Source organism: Triplophysa rosa, linkage group LG1 (assembly GCF_024868665.1).
Source record: "Triplophysa rosa linkage group LG1, Trosa_1v2, whole genome shotgun sequence".
Lineage (NCBI taxonomy): Eukaryota > Metazoa > Chordata > Actinopteri > Cypriniformes > Nemacheilidae > Triplophysa > Triplophysa rosa.
The window spans coordinates 14,223,583-14,241,191 of NC_079890.1; the positions used below are offsets into that span (position 1 = coordinate 14,223,583).

General features: G+C 37.1%; 1 protein-coding gene, 1 long non-coding RNA gene and 1 other non-coding gene across 4 annotated transcripts; all 3 read right to left on the reverse strand.

The window, feature by feature from the left end:
* Positions 1–986: 986 nt before the first annotated feature.
* Positions 987–3,920, reverse strand: LOC130555974 (uncharacterized). Of its 2 annotated transcripts, none has more exons than XR_008963168.1 (6): positions 3,731–3,920; positions 2,985–3,092; positions 2,389–2,489; positions 1,950–2,117; positions 1,476–1,592; positions 987–1,199 (listed from the first exon to the last, which is right to left on the reverse strand). It is a non-coding gene; the product is annotated as an uncharacterized LOC130555974 (long non-coding RNA). The 2 variants fall into 2 exon arrangements; XR_008963169.1 differs by having other exon boundaries at positions 1,950–2,057; positions 3,731–3,913.
* LOC130563302 (small nucleolar RNA SNORD10) lies at positions 1,279–1,416 on the reverse strand. Its single transcript, XR_008964094.1, has one exon. It is a non-coding gene; the product is annotated as a small nucleolar RNA SNORD10 (small nucleolar RNA).
* A 1,337-nt stretch (positions 3,921–5,257) lies between the features above and the next one.
* Positions 5,258–13,309, reverse strand: senp3b (SUMO specific peptidase 3b). Its single transcript, XM_057334697.1, has 11 exons — positions 13,167–13,309; positions 11,859–12,599; positions 11,618–11,770; positions 11,410–11,521; positions 11,083–11,230; positions 10,932–10,979; positions 10,402–10,479; positions 10,060–10,197; positions 7,679–7,762; positions 7,496–7,546; positions 5,258–7,019 (listed from the first exon to the last, which is right to left on the reverse strand). The coding sequence occupies exons 2-11, from the start codon at positions 12,559–12,561 to the stop codon at positions 6,909–6,911; spliced, it is 1,626 nt and encodes a 541-aa protein (XP_057190680.1). The 5' UTR covers positions 12,562–12,599; positions 13,167–13,309; the 3' UTR covers positions 5,258–6,908.
* Between the last annotated feature and the right edge of the window lie 4,300 nt (positions 13,310–17,609).

Below are 17,609 nucleotides of genomic sequence, written 5' to 3' on the forward strand. Positions count from 1 at the left end.
ATTCTTTGGCAATGTGAAACTACTTGTACATCGTGTATGTGATATTTGAGTAGGACTCAAAACTAATCTCAGAATATTTTAATGGGTAGAAAAAAGTACTCAGACAGCTTTTTAAATGCGTCCATCAATAGGCATAGTTGTCCAATGACTGCTGAACCTTAAGGGCCTCATTTACAAGTGTTTGTCGGACAATAAAATCACATATACCCATATGATTTTTTCCCCCTATTAAATCCATTGGAGCGGTGTCTGAATTCTCCCCCATCTCCTGCACTATATCAGGTGTCCACCATTTTGTCCGAATTCGGAATGAACAACTCATTGCCTACATTCGTTCACTACTTTTTACACACAATGCATTCTGATTTTGTGTACATCCAATGTACACTTGTCACTCATTTCCCCATGATAAAGCACGAATCAACAGTGATTAAAATCAGCTGGTGGAGTGACAGTAAATGCCATAGATATCAGGTTAATGCCACGAATGCACATTTATACTACATGTATACTTGGTTCTTGCTGACAGTCATCTACTTTTTGAGAAGAAACAAATACATGTAGACAGTGGTGCTTTATTTTAAATGTATTAATTTTAGTAAACGTGGCAAACAGTTGTTTTTTCCCTTTATTAAAAACTAATACACAAACGTGAAAAGTAAATGTACTTTACCCATTTTATTAAACGACTCTTATAATGCACTATGTGGCTTCATGGATTATGACGAATGTCTGCTACACTACTGTCAGACGCAGGTTATATTACATCAGTGTCCGAAATCGTTCACTTCCCAATATAGTGGACTATTTACCAGTCGCTATAGGGAATAGTGAATGAATTCAAGGCAGCGTAAGTCTTAAAATAGGTTTTGTAAATTCCCTGTTACTTATTTTACTTTGCCCAAGCGTGCGTATATAATTTGCACTGGAAAATGTGCACATCATTTTGCAATAATTTTCAATTGATAACAGCCATTAGTCTCAAATGTAATAGCAGAGTATTACTTTATTTACACATGAAGTTTACATCAATGCACAATACAAAGGTGCTTAGAAAATATTCATACACAAAGAAAACCGATGAAATGCTCTTGACACACTACCTACAGGTCACCATAGCAGTCTCAGTCAACCAGTACACCACACAGCAAGTGAAGATGAATATCACAGCCGGATTGGTCAGTGCCCATTTTCCACTCCTAAACATGCAGAAACAGACAACTAAGCAAAACAGAAGTGCCATAAAACAGGTCACTAATTACACCACTAGATGCTGTTATTTTCAGACTTGACAGTCATGATCATGTTCCTAGAGTCCTACAGACTCAAATGTACTGCAAAGCAAAACGCTAAACAGACACAGAGTACTGCAGGGGGTCAAGGATCAGTTGACACGCATGGGAATCATCACAAAACAGCAAAAGTTGGATTAGCCAAATTGGATTAAAAGACAGGCCAAATTTAATTTTACTAACTTTAGGAATCAAGCAGATGCATATTCCGGTTTATTAAGGGTTCATGCTTATTGCTTGAAAGCGACATGAACAGGATCCACTGAAGATTCCGGAGGCATTGTAACAGACAAAAATCACCTACAAACAGGAAAAATGTTACATCCCAGCAAGTATCAAAGTGAACCAACTACATCAGAACTAAGGGATCATGAGGTTAAGTAACATACTACTTTAAACTGTTCAAGGGCCTAAGACAAGATGTAAACTGCTTTAAAGTCATGAAGAGGCACCAAATGGGCCAATCACTGTGGAGAGCAGTTAAAATTATCTACCAAAGACTATGATTCCCATCACAGCACAGAAAGCTGGTGGAAGAGGAGCTTTGGCAACATTTGACTGGAGCAGGAAGCACATAAATATGGCTTTTCTATGGGAATAAAAGCTCTAAAGCACCACTTATTACTGCTAGTTAGATGTAGGATTATAATAGTTCACCTGAGCGTCTGTTGCCAACTTTTGAGTGATCTTGGTCCTTGAAACCACAGCCTCATCCATCCCAAACATCTTGATACTTGGTAAATGAGTTTTTGTCCTCCCCATCAGCTGCCATGTAGAATACAAATCCTGACAATTCAGCTCTGAACGTATGCACAAGTCACATAACTAGAATCAAAATGGAAGGAACGTAACTTTAACAAAGTTACAAAGAAATGTGTCCATAGCATGAAACAGTCTTTTCTCATTGTATTGAGCCGACTGTGATGAATATGGCCTTCATTCCCTATTCCTCTACCAGATATAGGACTTTGTGTCACAGACAGACACTGCCTTGCCCAGTTGATAGAGGGTATACTCATTTTGTTAGATTTAGAGCACTTGGTCATCAGCAGAGACAGAACAAAACAGATAAACCTAAATGAATCAAGTATCTCACCTGTTGGGCCAGCTCTCTGGTAGGAGCCAGCACCATAGCTTGTGTAGCTCCACATCAATCTGTTGCCATCAAAGGTGGCCAATCTTTGATGACATCATAACCTGCATACACAGAACAGCACAGTTTAATGTCCGATGTGAAAAAAAACAGGCCATTTGTGCCCACAGCTTATAGATCATAAGGTGACAAAAGTAACATTGCAAAACTAAACCGTTCAAGACTTAAAAAAAAAAAAAATGTAAACTGCTTTACAGTTATGAAGAGGCACTACAGGGCCCAATCATTGTGAGAAGCAGTTATGATTCTCTACCAAAGCCCATGATCCCCATCACAGCACAGAAAACTGGTGGAAGAGGGAGGGTTTGGTGTCTGGTAAAAGGTGAAATAGTTTTGCCTTAAAACTAGGAGGACAAAGCTTAAGCCTACAATGCCAGACCAGCCTGGCATCTCATCCAAGAAAAGCCATGTAAGCGCATATGCATATATACATATACATGTTTCTTTTATAACACTGCGCCCAAAACTGAGATTACATGTTAAGTGTAGGTTTCAAGTGGGAATCTTCCAGACATGAATTTCTTTAAAACATCCTTAACCTTAAACTTGCATCTTTTTCAACAAATGCAGAACTGGCACTGGATACAGCAATCTAATGAACTTCACAAGCATCTTGAGGCATTTTTGTAGATGAAAGAATCAACTGGCTGGAAAGAGGAAAAAGGTAAAACATTACATGCTAGCAAGCAATAAAGTTAAACTACAATATGATAAGTAATGCCATGTTTAGTTAATTAAACAGACAACGGATGTAAACTGCTTTGAAGTTATGAAAAGGCCCAACCATGGTGGAGAGCCGTTATAATTCTCTACTAAAGACCTTGACTCCCCATCATTGAAGTGAAAGCTGATGGAAGAGTTTTTTTTGTGTTTGTTTTTATGGATGAACAATTGACAATTAACAGACAAACGTATTGTTTCCCATTCCCACGTTTCTTTTAATCCCCTGTATGGTGGATGCCTTTGTCTTCACTGCAAATACAGAAACTATAAAGCACGTGCTGCTTGGAGTTGTCGGACACACGAGGATGTATCGAGCACGTGCTGCTTCCCAACACACAGCCCCATGTTGAAAAAAACCGACACATCACTACGGAATTTGTAGATCCTTTTAACGAGGCGGGAATATCAAAGTAACTATCAAGTCTGGCCGAGTGGTAATATTCGCTTTTAAATCGCAATAACATGCATTACCTAGCACTTTGTATTAAAGCCATCATAAAGCTATCATTTTGAATGTGTTAATAGCGCAATCTTTTTGACTAACGTTACATGGTCGTCCTACCTGTCTTCAGGCTCAAGCAGCATCGTTGCAGAGAAAGAGAACTCTTTAGCGGAAACACGCAAAATATATAGCCCCTGACGACAGCCAAAGCGCTATTGATTGGACGTTTCTCCAGTCAACGAGGACGTAGATCCGCCCAGAGCAGAATTTCCCAAAGTTGGTACCGCCCCGTTAAAACCGTACTCAGCCCTGCACAAAATGCCTTGTGAAGCTTTTGAGGCTTTTTCCTGATTGTACCAAAAATGATTCAAAGCCTCAAAGAAAGACCCTACCAGTGACATCTAGTGGTCAGCTGCAATTATAGAAGCCACTTTCTAATGATTCACATCTTGTTGATTCCAGTTAACACAAAAGCAATACTCAGCAATACCAGCTGTATCTTCAGTCTGAGAATCATTGTCCACACATGAAAGCGTTACAACGTTTTGAAAAGTCACTTTACTAGTAAAATGTTTAAAATATGTTGCAATATGCAGTTCAGTGGATACCTCTTATGGTGGATCTGATTATAAGGACATCCCTGGATTTAGATTTTCTGATTTGCATTAAGAGCATTTTGCGTCTCCTTATAATGAATGAAGGCACGGCAAAGATTTGAATCATTCACATCGCTTCAGGTGTTAATTGTGACGTATGACGCCTCAAACGTCATCGGTCACGTGATCACATACATTTGATACAAGCCTCGACACAGTTTCGAACCAGTCTGCTTCAATAGAGTAAAACAGGCTTCGAAGCCTTAGTGTCAAACGTCCCATCTCTAGGGAAAAGTGTAAATCGTGCGGCGCCTACTATTTTTATGCATGTCATGTACAGGGCTTCGTATGAACGCATTCCCAGCTAACAATTTTTGGTTCCTATAACGTTCCCCTAACGTTAGTTTTTGGTTACCAGAACGTTCCCCCAACGTTAGTTTTTGTTCCCCCAGAACGTTATTTTCTAAGGTTCGTTTTTGGTTCTATAGGGAAGTTTTCTATACGTTAATAGAAGGTTGGTTTCCGGTTCCCATAATGTTCTGGGAACCAAAAACTAATGTTAGGGGAACGTTACCCTAACGTTATAGAAACCATGAAACTAACGTTTTATTTCCGTAAAGATAACCAAAAACAAACCTTAAAAAAACTTTCTGGGAACCAGAAACTAACGTTAGGGGAACGTTCCCAGAACGTTAGCCTAAAATATTTTTCTCTGGTCTGTTTGGCCTCACTACACGTCAGTAATGAATACATCCATGCTGTGTTTTTATCCATCGCTTGTCTAATCTAATCAAAATAAGTAAAATACATCATCCCACACAATATGGAGGATGAAATCAATGCATTAGATTATTCTTTTAGCCTAATAATTACTTTTTCATTACTGAAGTAGCATAATGTTCGATTTAAACAGCACAGTATATCATTTCTAATAAAACCACACTGTGTGTAGGCCTACCTCAACATCAGACATTATAGATATTTGAAATAAAATAACCAAAGACTTCAACACAATATTTAAAGCAGATTTTTATTGACAGAAGAATAAACATTTAATTATCTTCAGGCTAACAATATTCTTGTCTCACCACAGAAGTATAGCGCGGCTCCGTCTTTAGATATAACAATCAACAATCTGTTGATTTAGATGTGTCAAATCAATCGAAAATCACGTAAATATAAGTTTACCTGTACGTTTTTAAATAAAAAATTCAAATAAATAAACCGCTAAACTAATGCGTTAGTGGGTGATGTAAAACGAAATGACCGTTAATTTTTAAATGACAGGACTGCGCGGCAGAGCGGAGTATGCACGTGCTCGAGCGCACACACATACAGTATCAGACAACCACACTAAAGAAATACACATGGATATATATATGATTGTATTTTCATTTAGCTTAACTAGTTTATTATTTTCAGCCATTAAAGGGCACATTTATTAATTTCATTTGGTCAGTATAACGTGTTAATGTGATTTTATAATTTCTGTATTGCACATGTCACTGACGTTGACCAGTTTTGACTATTTTTACCATTAAAAAATAACCAAAAAGAACCATCAGGGAACGTTATTTTCTGGTTGCAAAATAATAACCAAAAAAGAACCATCAGGTAACGTTGTTTTCCGGTTGCAAAAATAACCAATAAATAACCACCAGGGAACGTTACTTTCTGGTTATTTTCTGGTTTCAAAAAAATAACCAATAAATAACCACCAGGGAACGTTACTTTCTGGTTATTTTCTGGTTGAAAAAAAGAACAAAAAAGAACCAAAAACTAACGTTAGGGGAACATTCTGTGTTTGCTGGGTTTATGCCTCGACAAGAATCAAGGATGGGAAACGATACACGATATAGTTCTGTAGTTCAGAAGTCTTGAAACCTGCTGCTGGAGGACCCTGACTGTCATGCAGAGTTTTGCTTTAACCCTTATCAAACCCGAGCCATCCAAAGTCTTCAGGATCACTTGATATACAGACAGGTGTAATTTAGACGGGGGGCCTCCAGGAGCATGGTTGATGGCCTAGGGTATTTTTCTTACACCCCAAAATTTCTTTGTAGTTGTCGGAATTTCAAAAATTTGTTTTGAGCCCCTTCAGAATGGGACACAGCACAGGTTTGTTTCATGTTTGGACTTCAACTCTGCAGGACACCAGCCCTCTCAAAACTATGCAAGTGTATTATGTCTAGTTTAAAAAAAATCTGTTCAGATTTTAAATCTTGTAGTGTATTCCAGCCATAAATTGACTAGCCTTGCTGAACGTGTCACAAGTACATAGCATTCACCGTTCAATTCATTTCATGATTTACAGTAAATTTTCCTATTCCAGTTGTGATCAGTCCTGCCATTTACAAACCTAATATCTTAGTGAATTTCAATAACGTAAGTGTTCAGATTATTTATTTATAAACAAAACTGCATACATGACCGTTCTGTTACATCATATTTCCTCTAATGCCAGAACGTTTGATTAGGAGATTTGTAACATATTTATGCACAGAACAGAAGCAATCTTCAAAACAAAATGCTCCATTTAATCATAGCTGTCACTAGATTTCACAGGACTCTAACAGAATTTGTAGGCAGGCCCCCTCTCTCCTGGGCACAATGAGTTAGCAATGCCACAGAGGACCTTAGCGGGCTCATCCCTCATCAATATTTTGAGCGTTTCTTTCTTTTTTCTTGTAGTTACACAAATATCACAATGAGAGTTTGCAATGACACAGTTCTTTGTACATAAGTCTTCTCAGCTTGGGCATGTCCTGTTGACTGAAGCTGAATGGTTGACCCAATGCCAGACATTTGCAATACTAGAAAAGAAAAACAGACAAGGAAAATTAAAAATATTTTTGCACTGTACTAATGTAATTTATAATGTGAACTGTTGACCATAGTGAATATTAGGGATGTAACAATATTATCGGAATCGTGTTATCGCAATAGCAAAATTGTGTCAATATTATTGTGGTCACAAGACTGTATGAAACGATAGGTCTTCCGGGCCTAACATAGAGAATGTTTGAAAAAGTAATGGATATTACCTTTTTTGCAAGATTCATGTGGTGCAATTATTTTATAAAAGGGATGTTTAGGTCATTTGACCCATCTCATACTATAACTCATACCTCTAAGCAACAGTTATGAGTGGAGGATAAAGAAAAGAGGATTCCAAGTCATCATTTGTAAGTTTAAATATTGCAATAAATATCGTACTGTGGACTTTATACCGAGGTATTAATGTACAGTGAGATTTTGATATGGTTACATCCCTAGTAAATATACATACCTGCAGGACAAATGCTCCGCAGTCACTGTCATTATTCTGCCTGCCTACATTCTGTAACACGCAAAAAAAGCTTTGTTAATTGTTGTGTAAACATTTAAACTTCTAAAAATAAATAAATAAAATGAAAAAAAAAAACACCAAGCTAAATCACCAAGTACCAATTTATGACCCGTCCAAACTCACCATTTTAAAAAAGCCTTTCCATCCTGTGAGAAAGTCTCTCTGCTCTTTTATAATGGCCTCTGCTTGTAGGTACTTAGAAATATGCTATGGAGAAAAAACGTGAAAAAGTTACTATAGCGAGGAAGACGGGACTAGAGCCGTGGGGCAGGAAGGCGGGGCCGGTGGCGTGAGTGATAATGAGTATCAGCTGTACGCGCACCGGTCCCGCATGCCTCACGGGGGAGCTCAGGAGCATAAGAGGACGAGCGACGGGACTGCCGACGAGAGAGGACCGGGCCTGGAAGTGTTAAGTTTTGTTTATGTTCGTGTGGCCGGCAGTCGTCCGTGAGGGGCTGCCGGCCTGTTTTTACTGCTGTTTATTTATTTCTGATTAAAGTGTTTGAATGTTCGCCGGTTCCCGCCTCCTTCCTCCGTTTTATTGAGCTTTGCTACAGTTACATATTACATATACAGGTGCTGGTCATATAATTAGAATATCATCAAAAAGTTGATTTATTTCACTAATTCCATTCAAAAAGTGAAACTTGTATATTATATTCATTCATTACACACAGACTGATATATTTCAAATGTTTATTTCTTTTAATTTGATGATTGTAACTGACAACTAATGAAAATGCCAAATTCAGTATCTCAGAAAATTAGAATATTACTTAAGACCAATACAAAGGAAGGATTTTTAGAAATCTTGGCCAACTGAAAAGTATGAACATGAAAAGTATGAGCATGTACAGCACTCAATACTTAGTTGGGGCTCCTTTTGCCTGAATTACTGCAGCAATGCGGCGTGGCATGGAGTCGATCAGTCTGTGGCACTGCTCAGGTGTTATGAGAGCCCAGGTTGCTCTGATAGTGGCCTTCAGCTCTTCTGCATTGTTGGGTCTGGCATATTACATCTTCCTCTTCACAAGGTCAGGCGAGTTTGCTGGCCAATTAAGAACAGGGATACCATGGTCCTTAAACCAGGTACTGGTAGCTTTGGCACTGTGTGCAGGTGCCAAGTCCTGTTGGAAAATGAAATGTGCATCTCCATAAAGTTGGTCAGCAGCAGGAAGCATGAAGTGCTCTAAAACTTCCTGGTATACGGCTGTGTTGACCTTGGACCTCAGAAAACACAGTGGACCAACACCAGATGACATGGCACCCCAAACCATCACTGACTGTGGAAACTTTACACTGGACCTCAAGCAACGTGGATTCTGTGCCTCTCCTCTCTTCCTCCAGACTCTGGGACCCTGATTTCCAAAGGAAATGCAAAATTTACTTTCATCAGAGAACATAACTTTGCACCACTCAGCAGCAGTCCAGTCCTTTTTGTCTTTAGCCCAGGCGAGACGCTTCTGATGCTTCCTGCTGCTGACCAACTTTATGGAGATGCAGATTTCATTTTCCAACAGGACTTGGCACCTGCACACAGTGCCAAAGCTACCAGTAACTGGTTTAAGGACCATGGTATCCCTGTTCTTAATTGGCCAGCAAACTCGCCTGACCTTAACCCCATAGAAAATCTATGGGGTATTGTGAAGAGGAAGATGCGATATGCCAGACCCAACAATGCAGAAGAGCTGAAGGCCACTATCAGAGCAACCTGGCCTCTCATAACACCTGAGCAGTGCCACAGACTGATCGACTCCATGCCACGCCGCATTGCTGCAGTAATTCAGGCAAAAGGAGCCCCAACTAAGTATTGAGTGCTGTACATGCTCATACTTTTCATGTTCATACTTTTCAGTTGGCCAAGATTTCTAAAAATCCTTTCTTTGTATTGGTCTTAAGTAATATTCTAATTTTCTGAGATACTGAATTTGGGATTTTCATTAGTTGTCAGTTATAATCATCAAATTAAAAGAAATAAACATTTGAAATATATCAGTCTGTGTGTAATGAATGAATATAATATACAAGTTTCACTTTTTGAATGGAATTAGTGAAATAAATCGATTTTTTGATGATATTCTAATTATTTGACCAGCACCTGTATATACACAATAAGGGTTAAAGGGACAGATCACCCAAAAATAAAAATTAGTTCATTATTTACTCATCCTCATGTCATTCCAAACCTGTTTGACTTACTTTCTTTTGCAGAACACAAAGGGAGATATTTTGAAGAAGGTTTGTAACCAAACAACATTGGCCCCCATTGACGTCCATTGCCACAAAACCACAGACATTTCTCAAAATATCTTCGTTTGTGTTCTACAGGTTTACCACCACATAATGGGGGTAAATGACAGAATTTTTACATTTTGAGAGAACTATCTCTTTAAGATGCATTATGTTTGTTTAGGTATTACACACAAATATCATGGCATGTGAGGAAGATCCAGTCTGTAATGTTTTGCATACAGTAATATACCCTATGACAACAGGTCTCTAACCTTGGGGCAGCGGCGATTAAGAGTTCGCTGGGAATCGAAGTATGTGATTGAGCGCTGTTTAATATCCACTGAAACTAGCGACCAGTGCACTTCTAAATGGATAGGAATCAACAGCAGATCCTTCTGGAAGATGTCCACCTAAACACAAGTTTGAATTTTATGAACTGAATAAAGCATATCAAGAAAGGCAATACTGAACTGCTTCAAAGATTAGTTTAGAAGTATGGCCTAGAAGAACTTTACCATCAAAACAAGGTTACAATTACATCATATGTCATTATGCATACAGTTTACAATGCAATTTTACACCAGAATCAAATAATACGTTTACAGTTTGCTTACATTCTTGGTCCACCTTTTCACTCCATCATAACCTTTGGTCCTTAATTTGTCATAAAAGAAACTGTTGAAAAAGTGCACCTAAAATTAACAAGACACAGATTAGATACAGCTGAACACAAAGTAATTTAGTTCTGAAACCAACAACAAAACAAGAACAGAACTGAATAATGAAATATTTGATGTCTAGAATATACACTAATAAAGATGATTGCATGTAACTGCATATTGTCGCTGTCTTTCCAAAACCTTTTTCTTAGGAAAGGGAAAAACGCTGTTTTTAGATTATTAAATACTGTGTTGTCCAAATTGACCAGCACGTTTTAATACTTTTTATTGGTTAGAAATAGCAAAACCCTGTGGCAAACATAGAAGGTGACCAATAATAATGCTTTATGGCACAAAATATGGAGAAACAAGGTCTCGGAAGAACAGCAGCGATATGTAGACCACATATTTTGTCACTGATGTTTGACTAGTATAATTACGCATAAATTCAATGGCAGAATTGTTGAAAAAGTAGCAATCATCACCTTTTCAGGCACTGAATCCATCACAAGATCTCCGTACATGTTCATGACCTTAAGAATCAGATAAAAGATGAGTGTGTATGTTAGACAGGATTGAGATCAACAGGATTAAAAAATGGTCTGTGGTGCAATCAATGTACAACTCAAAACTAACCTGGTCATTGAGCCAGTTCTGTCCATATAGAGTAGAAAGATCATCCATTGTGAGAACATGGCGCTTGTAATTCACTCTGAACCCTTTAACCATGGCAGTGCCTGGTGACCTCTGATAGGACTGAATTACATGTTGCACAACTATTTTCCTATAAGCACATCATTAAAACAAAAACTGTCAAATTGTTGCTTTCCTTCTCAAGACAAGATTTTAATGGTAAAATTCCTGAAATATTGACCACAGTGCTATGGTATATGACAAATGCAGCACTAGACATAAAACAATCAAAAGAAAAAAAGTGCATTTAAAGTTGGGTAGGTGCAAGACCTGTGAGGCTGGGAAAAGTCCTCATTGAAGATGTTCTCCAGTTCCTCAACAATATCATCTGAATGTACAGGAATCAGACTTCCATACTTCTGAAGATATTCATCAAGAAGACCTGGGAAATAAAAAACAATGCATGAGGTACCACTACAGCGCTTGGCATCGTCAATGTTGGCAATGTAGCACTCAATCTAATAACTGGGTTACACACCTTGGACACAAGTCCTGTGTTCTTCTGTAAGGGCCAACTCCGTCCTCTGAGTGGTAGGCTTCTCTGGCATAAATTGATATTCCCGTCCTCCACAGACTGCTAAATTTGACTGAGTATCCCCATGATAGCCATTATAACTGTGGAATTGGTTTTCTGTTGGAAGAAAATAAACATTAATATAATGCAATTTTGAGTTTAAGTAATCACATAAAAAAAGACAAAGCAAAAAAAAATGTCTTGCCTGTTTGTCTTCCACTTCTTGTCTCCAAACCTAACTGTAATGAGCCCAGGTTGTTACACCCCTGTTCTCGTTTCTTGGTGGTGTAAAGGCTATACTGGCGCCACCTCCTTGCCCGTCGATACCCTAAACTGCCAACCCATTGTGCTCGCTGTCTCCACGTTTTCCAATTCTGCACAAGCCGGTTTCGTAACCTCGCACTAGACCGCAACCTTCGCCAACGCTTTAATCTTTGCTCTCTTAGCCCATGAAGCCGAACCTGTACTGGATTCTCTGGAAAGTCTCTGGCTTGTAATTCGGCATCCCCATCATGTGATGGTGCCTGGTGTCGAAAACTGTCAACATGCATGATCTGCAGTTGTGATTCAAATGGCCTTTGCCAGTCTTCCAGTTCCTCCTTCTCCTCCCATAGAGCACATTCAGAATCGATCTCTTGGTCATCTGATTCTTCGTCCTCTTCCAAATCTTCAAGGTTCTCATCAACTCCAATGTCTTCATCAACCTCTACGGGTTCTATGTACTCACCAGTCCATACCCTCTCCTTGTGACCTAGTTTGAGGTGTATGGGGCTGGTGGCATTGGGAGGGGAGTTGGGATCCATTAGACCACCTCTCATGCCTCCAACACGGCTGGCTTCCTGGCTCACAGTCAGAGAGATTTCCCCCTGCCAGCGGTTCTGCGCCAGGCTTCCACCACTTTCTCTCATGGTCCACTGGCAACCTGCTACTTGCGCCAGCTTGCCGCCTGCAAGAGTGAAAAATTTGCTGTACATTTTGTTTTAAGATAATTATCATAATTATGCTATGCTAGTGTACTATCAAAAACAGTTAGCAAGCCTATGTTGAAGTGACGTACACGTTGTGTACGTTTTAATATAAACAACAGTACATATTGCAAATCTAATTTACTCTAGTGGGAAAGCCTTAAACACAGTTCGATAGAAAATGCATAATTTACATTAAAAGCATGTATAAGACAGTGTTATTAGACAGCATTTACAATACATTTAATACACCGTGTAGGTGTGCACGTATGCTGAATTGGAGAATCTAACTTGGCTACTAAAGTCGAAATCAGTTGCCAACACATTTCATACAGATTTATTTCTAGCACGTCTAATTCATTGACCATTTTATGATCTAGGAAACCACATTTCTTGGAAAAAGGACTGCATTTTAAGGTAATATAATGAAATGTTTGCTTTACTGGTGTCTACTCTCTGACATGTGCATATTGGCTAATTAGCTGGCTAGCTAACGTTACGCCCGTGTTTCCTCTACAGTCTCTGAATCACGCCGACACATCACTCACCTTTTACGTGCACCTTTATTACACTATTAGCTAAAATACGCACACCGGTTTGGCTTTATTTTCCACACATTTGTGGTCAATAAACCAAATTCTGCATTACGAAGATTTCCAGCTCAATCAATGGATACAGTCGCGTTCTTTATACGACAGCGTAAACACTGACGCCGCGCATAACTGATGACATCATTGACTTGGTGTTACATGTATTGAAGCATTCTATTTTTACTAATGTGTATTTTCCCAATTTTTCTAGACTGGAGTGATATTGAATATATCATATTTAAACAAACTAAATTTAAGATTAGGCTATCTAGAAAGGATATATTCTTATTGTTTAAAGGTACAAGTTTAGAGGAAAACCTTTTAGTTGTAAATTTTCACATAGCCTACACAAAAGGGCAAATAGCCAATGAATCCAGCATCGTATTATTTAAAACTGAAATAACATAATTATTTTGAGTCTCTTAAAGAGCAAAACAATTGTATATCATTTTTGAAGCCTTGTAATGTCTGAGATGTCTTCCATATAATATTTTTCTTTCATTCTTTGTTGGATCACGTGTTGCTATTATGTAATAAGGAAAATATTGTGATCCTCTAAGTATGTATGTTTGCAATGTTCTTGAATAAAAAGCATTAAAATGTATTGGAGCATGTATGGAAATTGGTTTGCAATCACAACTTTCCCCCATAAATCTATTTAAATAAATGTTTCTGGATAATTGGTTTAAAAACTAATTTAAATAAAATTGTAGCTTATCTATTTGATTCTACTGGTGATCTTTTATCATATGAAAACCATTCACCAACATCCTGTACCATTTAAGAACATAAAGGCAATTCCAAATGGCATATTCTTTTTGATGAAAGTCTCTATTACCCATAAGCCATCCTTTAAACAACTGTCTTCAATTATCCTTCACTGTTAGCCTGGATTTTAACCAACTTAAGTACATTGCAATTAATTTTTTAAAGTTTGGTATCAGTACTAAAAATATATATGTAGATTCTACTAATTTGTAGAGATATTTGAGTGTGTGAAGAAACTTAAGTAAAATGGATTTTAAAAAATTAAGTTTTGTCCTGACCACGCCTCCTTTACACTGAGTCAGTCAGGTAACAGCGCCATTTTTTGAATTCAAGTGCTTGTGAATGGAGCTGTTGATGAGACGTTGGAAATTTTTTATTCTTTTCCTTGAAGAGGCTGTTTGTGAGCAATGAGAAACAGTTTGAAAGGACATCGTTCATCTTTATTCACTCAAGTCCAGTGGACATCATCACGTTTGGAACCTTACCTGGCAAATTCGATGAGCATTTCTTTGTCTGTTATTTTTATCAAATGTCTTTCACGCAACGATTGCTAGAAAGGAGTGCAAGCTGTATTTGAACCCCCGCCTGCCGGTAAGCACAACCGCGCTGGAAGAACAGACCAGGAGACAGACAGAACGACTACGAATGACTTATGCCCGCAGTCATGACGTGGGACATGCGATAAAAGGTATCTTTTCAATGTTATTCAGAGTTTTTCATAACCAATCGCGATGGCAATACGTGATGAGCAACTGTGGATTCTATTAGAAACGTTTGTTTTAAATGTTGCTGCATTGATCGTGTTGCATCTGGTTAGATTGCAGTTGTACTAACTTAACCTAAACGTATGAGTGTGTGTGTAAGATCACGTTTATGAACACATTTTACTTTGACACTGATATTAATTAAAATATAAGTAAGATTAAGCTAATTAGCGATTTAAATACAAAAATGAATAAATGTACTGCTTTGTTATAGGTGCAAAGCCATCTAACAATAAACTGTCTTGTTTTTCTTGTCTTTTGCTGCAGGTCACCAGAACACATGCGTTGGAAGTTTAAGTAATGTTACAGAGAACACCCGGTGAAAACAACACAACTATTTGAACATTATAGCCTCATACCTGGATGTTACACAAGAACTGAATCTCTTTCTTGTTAAAGATATATCTGTATGCTTAAAATTAAATAAAAAGAACGTATTTTCTGTTATTTGCTTGACTCTCCTTAATTTTCTTTTAATTATAACTAATATAAAAATAAAAACGTAACGTAATTGAACAAAGCAACTATTACAAATTAATTTAAGTTAAATCAACTTGAAATTTAGTGCATTGTACTTAAAAGTACCAACCCTTCCTACGTTTATTTTAAGTTAACTATACTTAAAATATATAAGTAACATAACTTAAATTTTTTAGGGCAACAGGTTTCCTTCATTTTTTTAAGTAAATACAACTTATCCGGGTTTACAGTGTTGAGATGTGTTTCTCTTTTAAATAAAGACTGCAATAATACATTTATTCATCAGCTTTCCTAGTCTTGGAGCTCAAAGCGCACTTTAAAATTCTGCATAGAATATACCATTGTAATGAACTTTTAGCCAAACATAGTGATGTAGCTGACATATGCGCTTTTTGGGTTTTAATAAAAACATTAGTCTTTTTTAAATGTAACGTGTCCATTGTTTTTCCAGTTTAATATTACATATAGTCTATGTATTAAATATTTGTTATTTTGAATGCTAAAACAAGTCATTTGAATCTGTGCATATTTTTTAAATGTTTGTGGCAAAATTTTCTTGTGGCAAAGATTTCTTACAAAAATTCCTAAACTTGTAGAATTCTAATCTGAAGTTAGACATTAATCAAATTACTAATATTGATTATTAATAAAAATGTGTTTTTCTTTTTGAAGAAATATATATGATATGATCTTATATGTATTGGAAGGAATGCTATTGTTACCAGTTTCCTCTTTTTTTCCCTTTAATATTTATGAGTCCATACATTACATTTATGCATTTGGCAGATGCTTTTATCCAAAGCAACTTACATTGCATTGTACTATACATTTGTTTCTGACTATGTGCAACCCCCTGGAATCGAACCCATGACTTAGTTGCTAGCGCCAACTTCTAACCACTGAGCCACAGGAAAGTATATCTGTTTTCGTTTCTTATTACATTTCTTTGTGTGGGTTAGTGCCAAACAAAAATTTGTTTTATATGTTCATTGAACTTTAACTGAAGAGGAGAAAGAAATAGCTGGAATCAAAAATAAAGGATATCAACAATATAATTTATAGTCATGTATGTTACGTTACTTATATAACCTTCTGGGCATTTTTGGATTTAAACAAGATTCAATTTAGAAATTTGCCCTATTTTAACTGGTATATCCCCCTGCAGTCTCTAATGTGTTTTTATTGATCGTTAGTATAATTATGCTGCCAATCTCTTTCCTGTATAATACTAAACAGTGGGCTAAATAGTCAAATACTGCATACTTCTAGAGATACGTGTTCAAAAGAGTTGAGTCATAATGTGATGAGAAGGAAAACACATTTCCTAAATTGCACCAGTCAAGAACCAGCTATGAGGATGTCTTTTAATTACAGGACAGTTTACTCAGCACAGTTTACCTAATAAACACATTTACAATAGATGGGTTTCCAAAGAACAGATTTACCAGCTAAATCTCTGTTAGAATGTTTTCAATTCATTTTCAACATGTGAAATCTATTTCACATTAGATGGTAGCTTGTAGTCAACAACACACAAAACCTGAATTTATAATAACCCAGTTCATAAGTTTACATTCGCTTTACAACTGTTTTAATGTGATGTTCATGACTCTCATTTGTAAGGGTTATCTTTGTATTTTATCCTTAAAAAGAAAAGAGCTATAGGTAATTTAATACATGATTTCACATGAGCATTTGCATATGTGTGAGTGTGTGTCTTTTTTGTGACAAGAAGAAAGACATAACCAGTAAAACTGGAAAGACAGGATCAGAGTGGAAAGGCTGAAAGGGGCACTGAGAGAAAATAGTCTCTGTTTTCATTCTGCTCAGTCTCTGTTTGTAATGAGCCAAGCACAAGAGTTCCTGTGTGCTGAGTGAACTAATAGCCTACAGTATACTTTCAAGTTTCCTTTTACACCCATTTTTTAAAGTCGTCATTAAACACTCACATCCTTTATGACAATATTTCAAAGCTTGTGTTGTAGCAAGTTAATAATTTCCGGCAAACTGTAACACATGGCTTAATTCCATGTAACTAATTACTTTTAACAAGCATTACTTTAACCAAAACCCCAAAATAAACAGGACATTATTATCACCACAACCATTTAAATGCAATCTAAGGGACTTTATATAGCAAGGTGTCATTTAAAAAATATTGTTTAAAATACTCCAACTAGGCTACATAACAATTCTGCATTTGGGTAATGGAAAATGACAAATTCTAGAGCATTAATGATTTAAACTATCAAAATAGTGAATACACAACATTAGCATAGTTTTTTAAAAATGTAGCTTACATGGGCAAGATGCTAAAAAACAGGGAAAACAAACAAACAAACAAAACACTTTCGTTGAAAATAACGTCACAATAAACACGCGTCAATTA

Coding starts and splice junctions, on each gene's coding strand:
- senp3b (XM_057334697.1), bottom strand. CDS start 12,561: ATGAGAGAAAGTGGTGGAAGCCTGGCGCAGAACCGCTGGCAGGGGGAA. Junction 11,522..11,617: donor ACACAGGACTTGTGTCCAAG/GTGTGTAACCCA, acceptor TTTATTTCCCAG/GTCTTCTTGATGAATATCTT. Junction 10,480..10,931: donor TGGATTCAGTGCCTGAAAAG/GTGATGATTGCT, acceptor TGTTAATTTTAG/GTGCACTTTTTCAACAGTTT.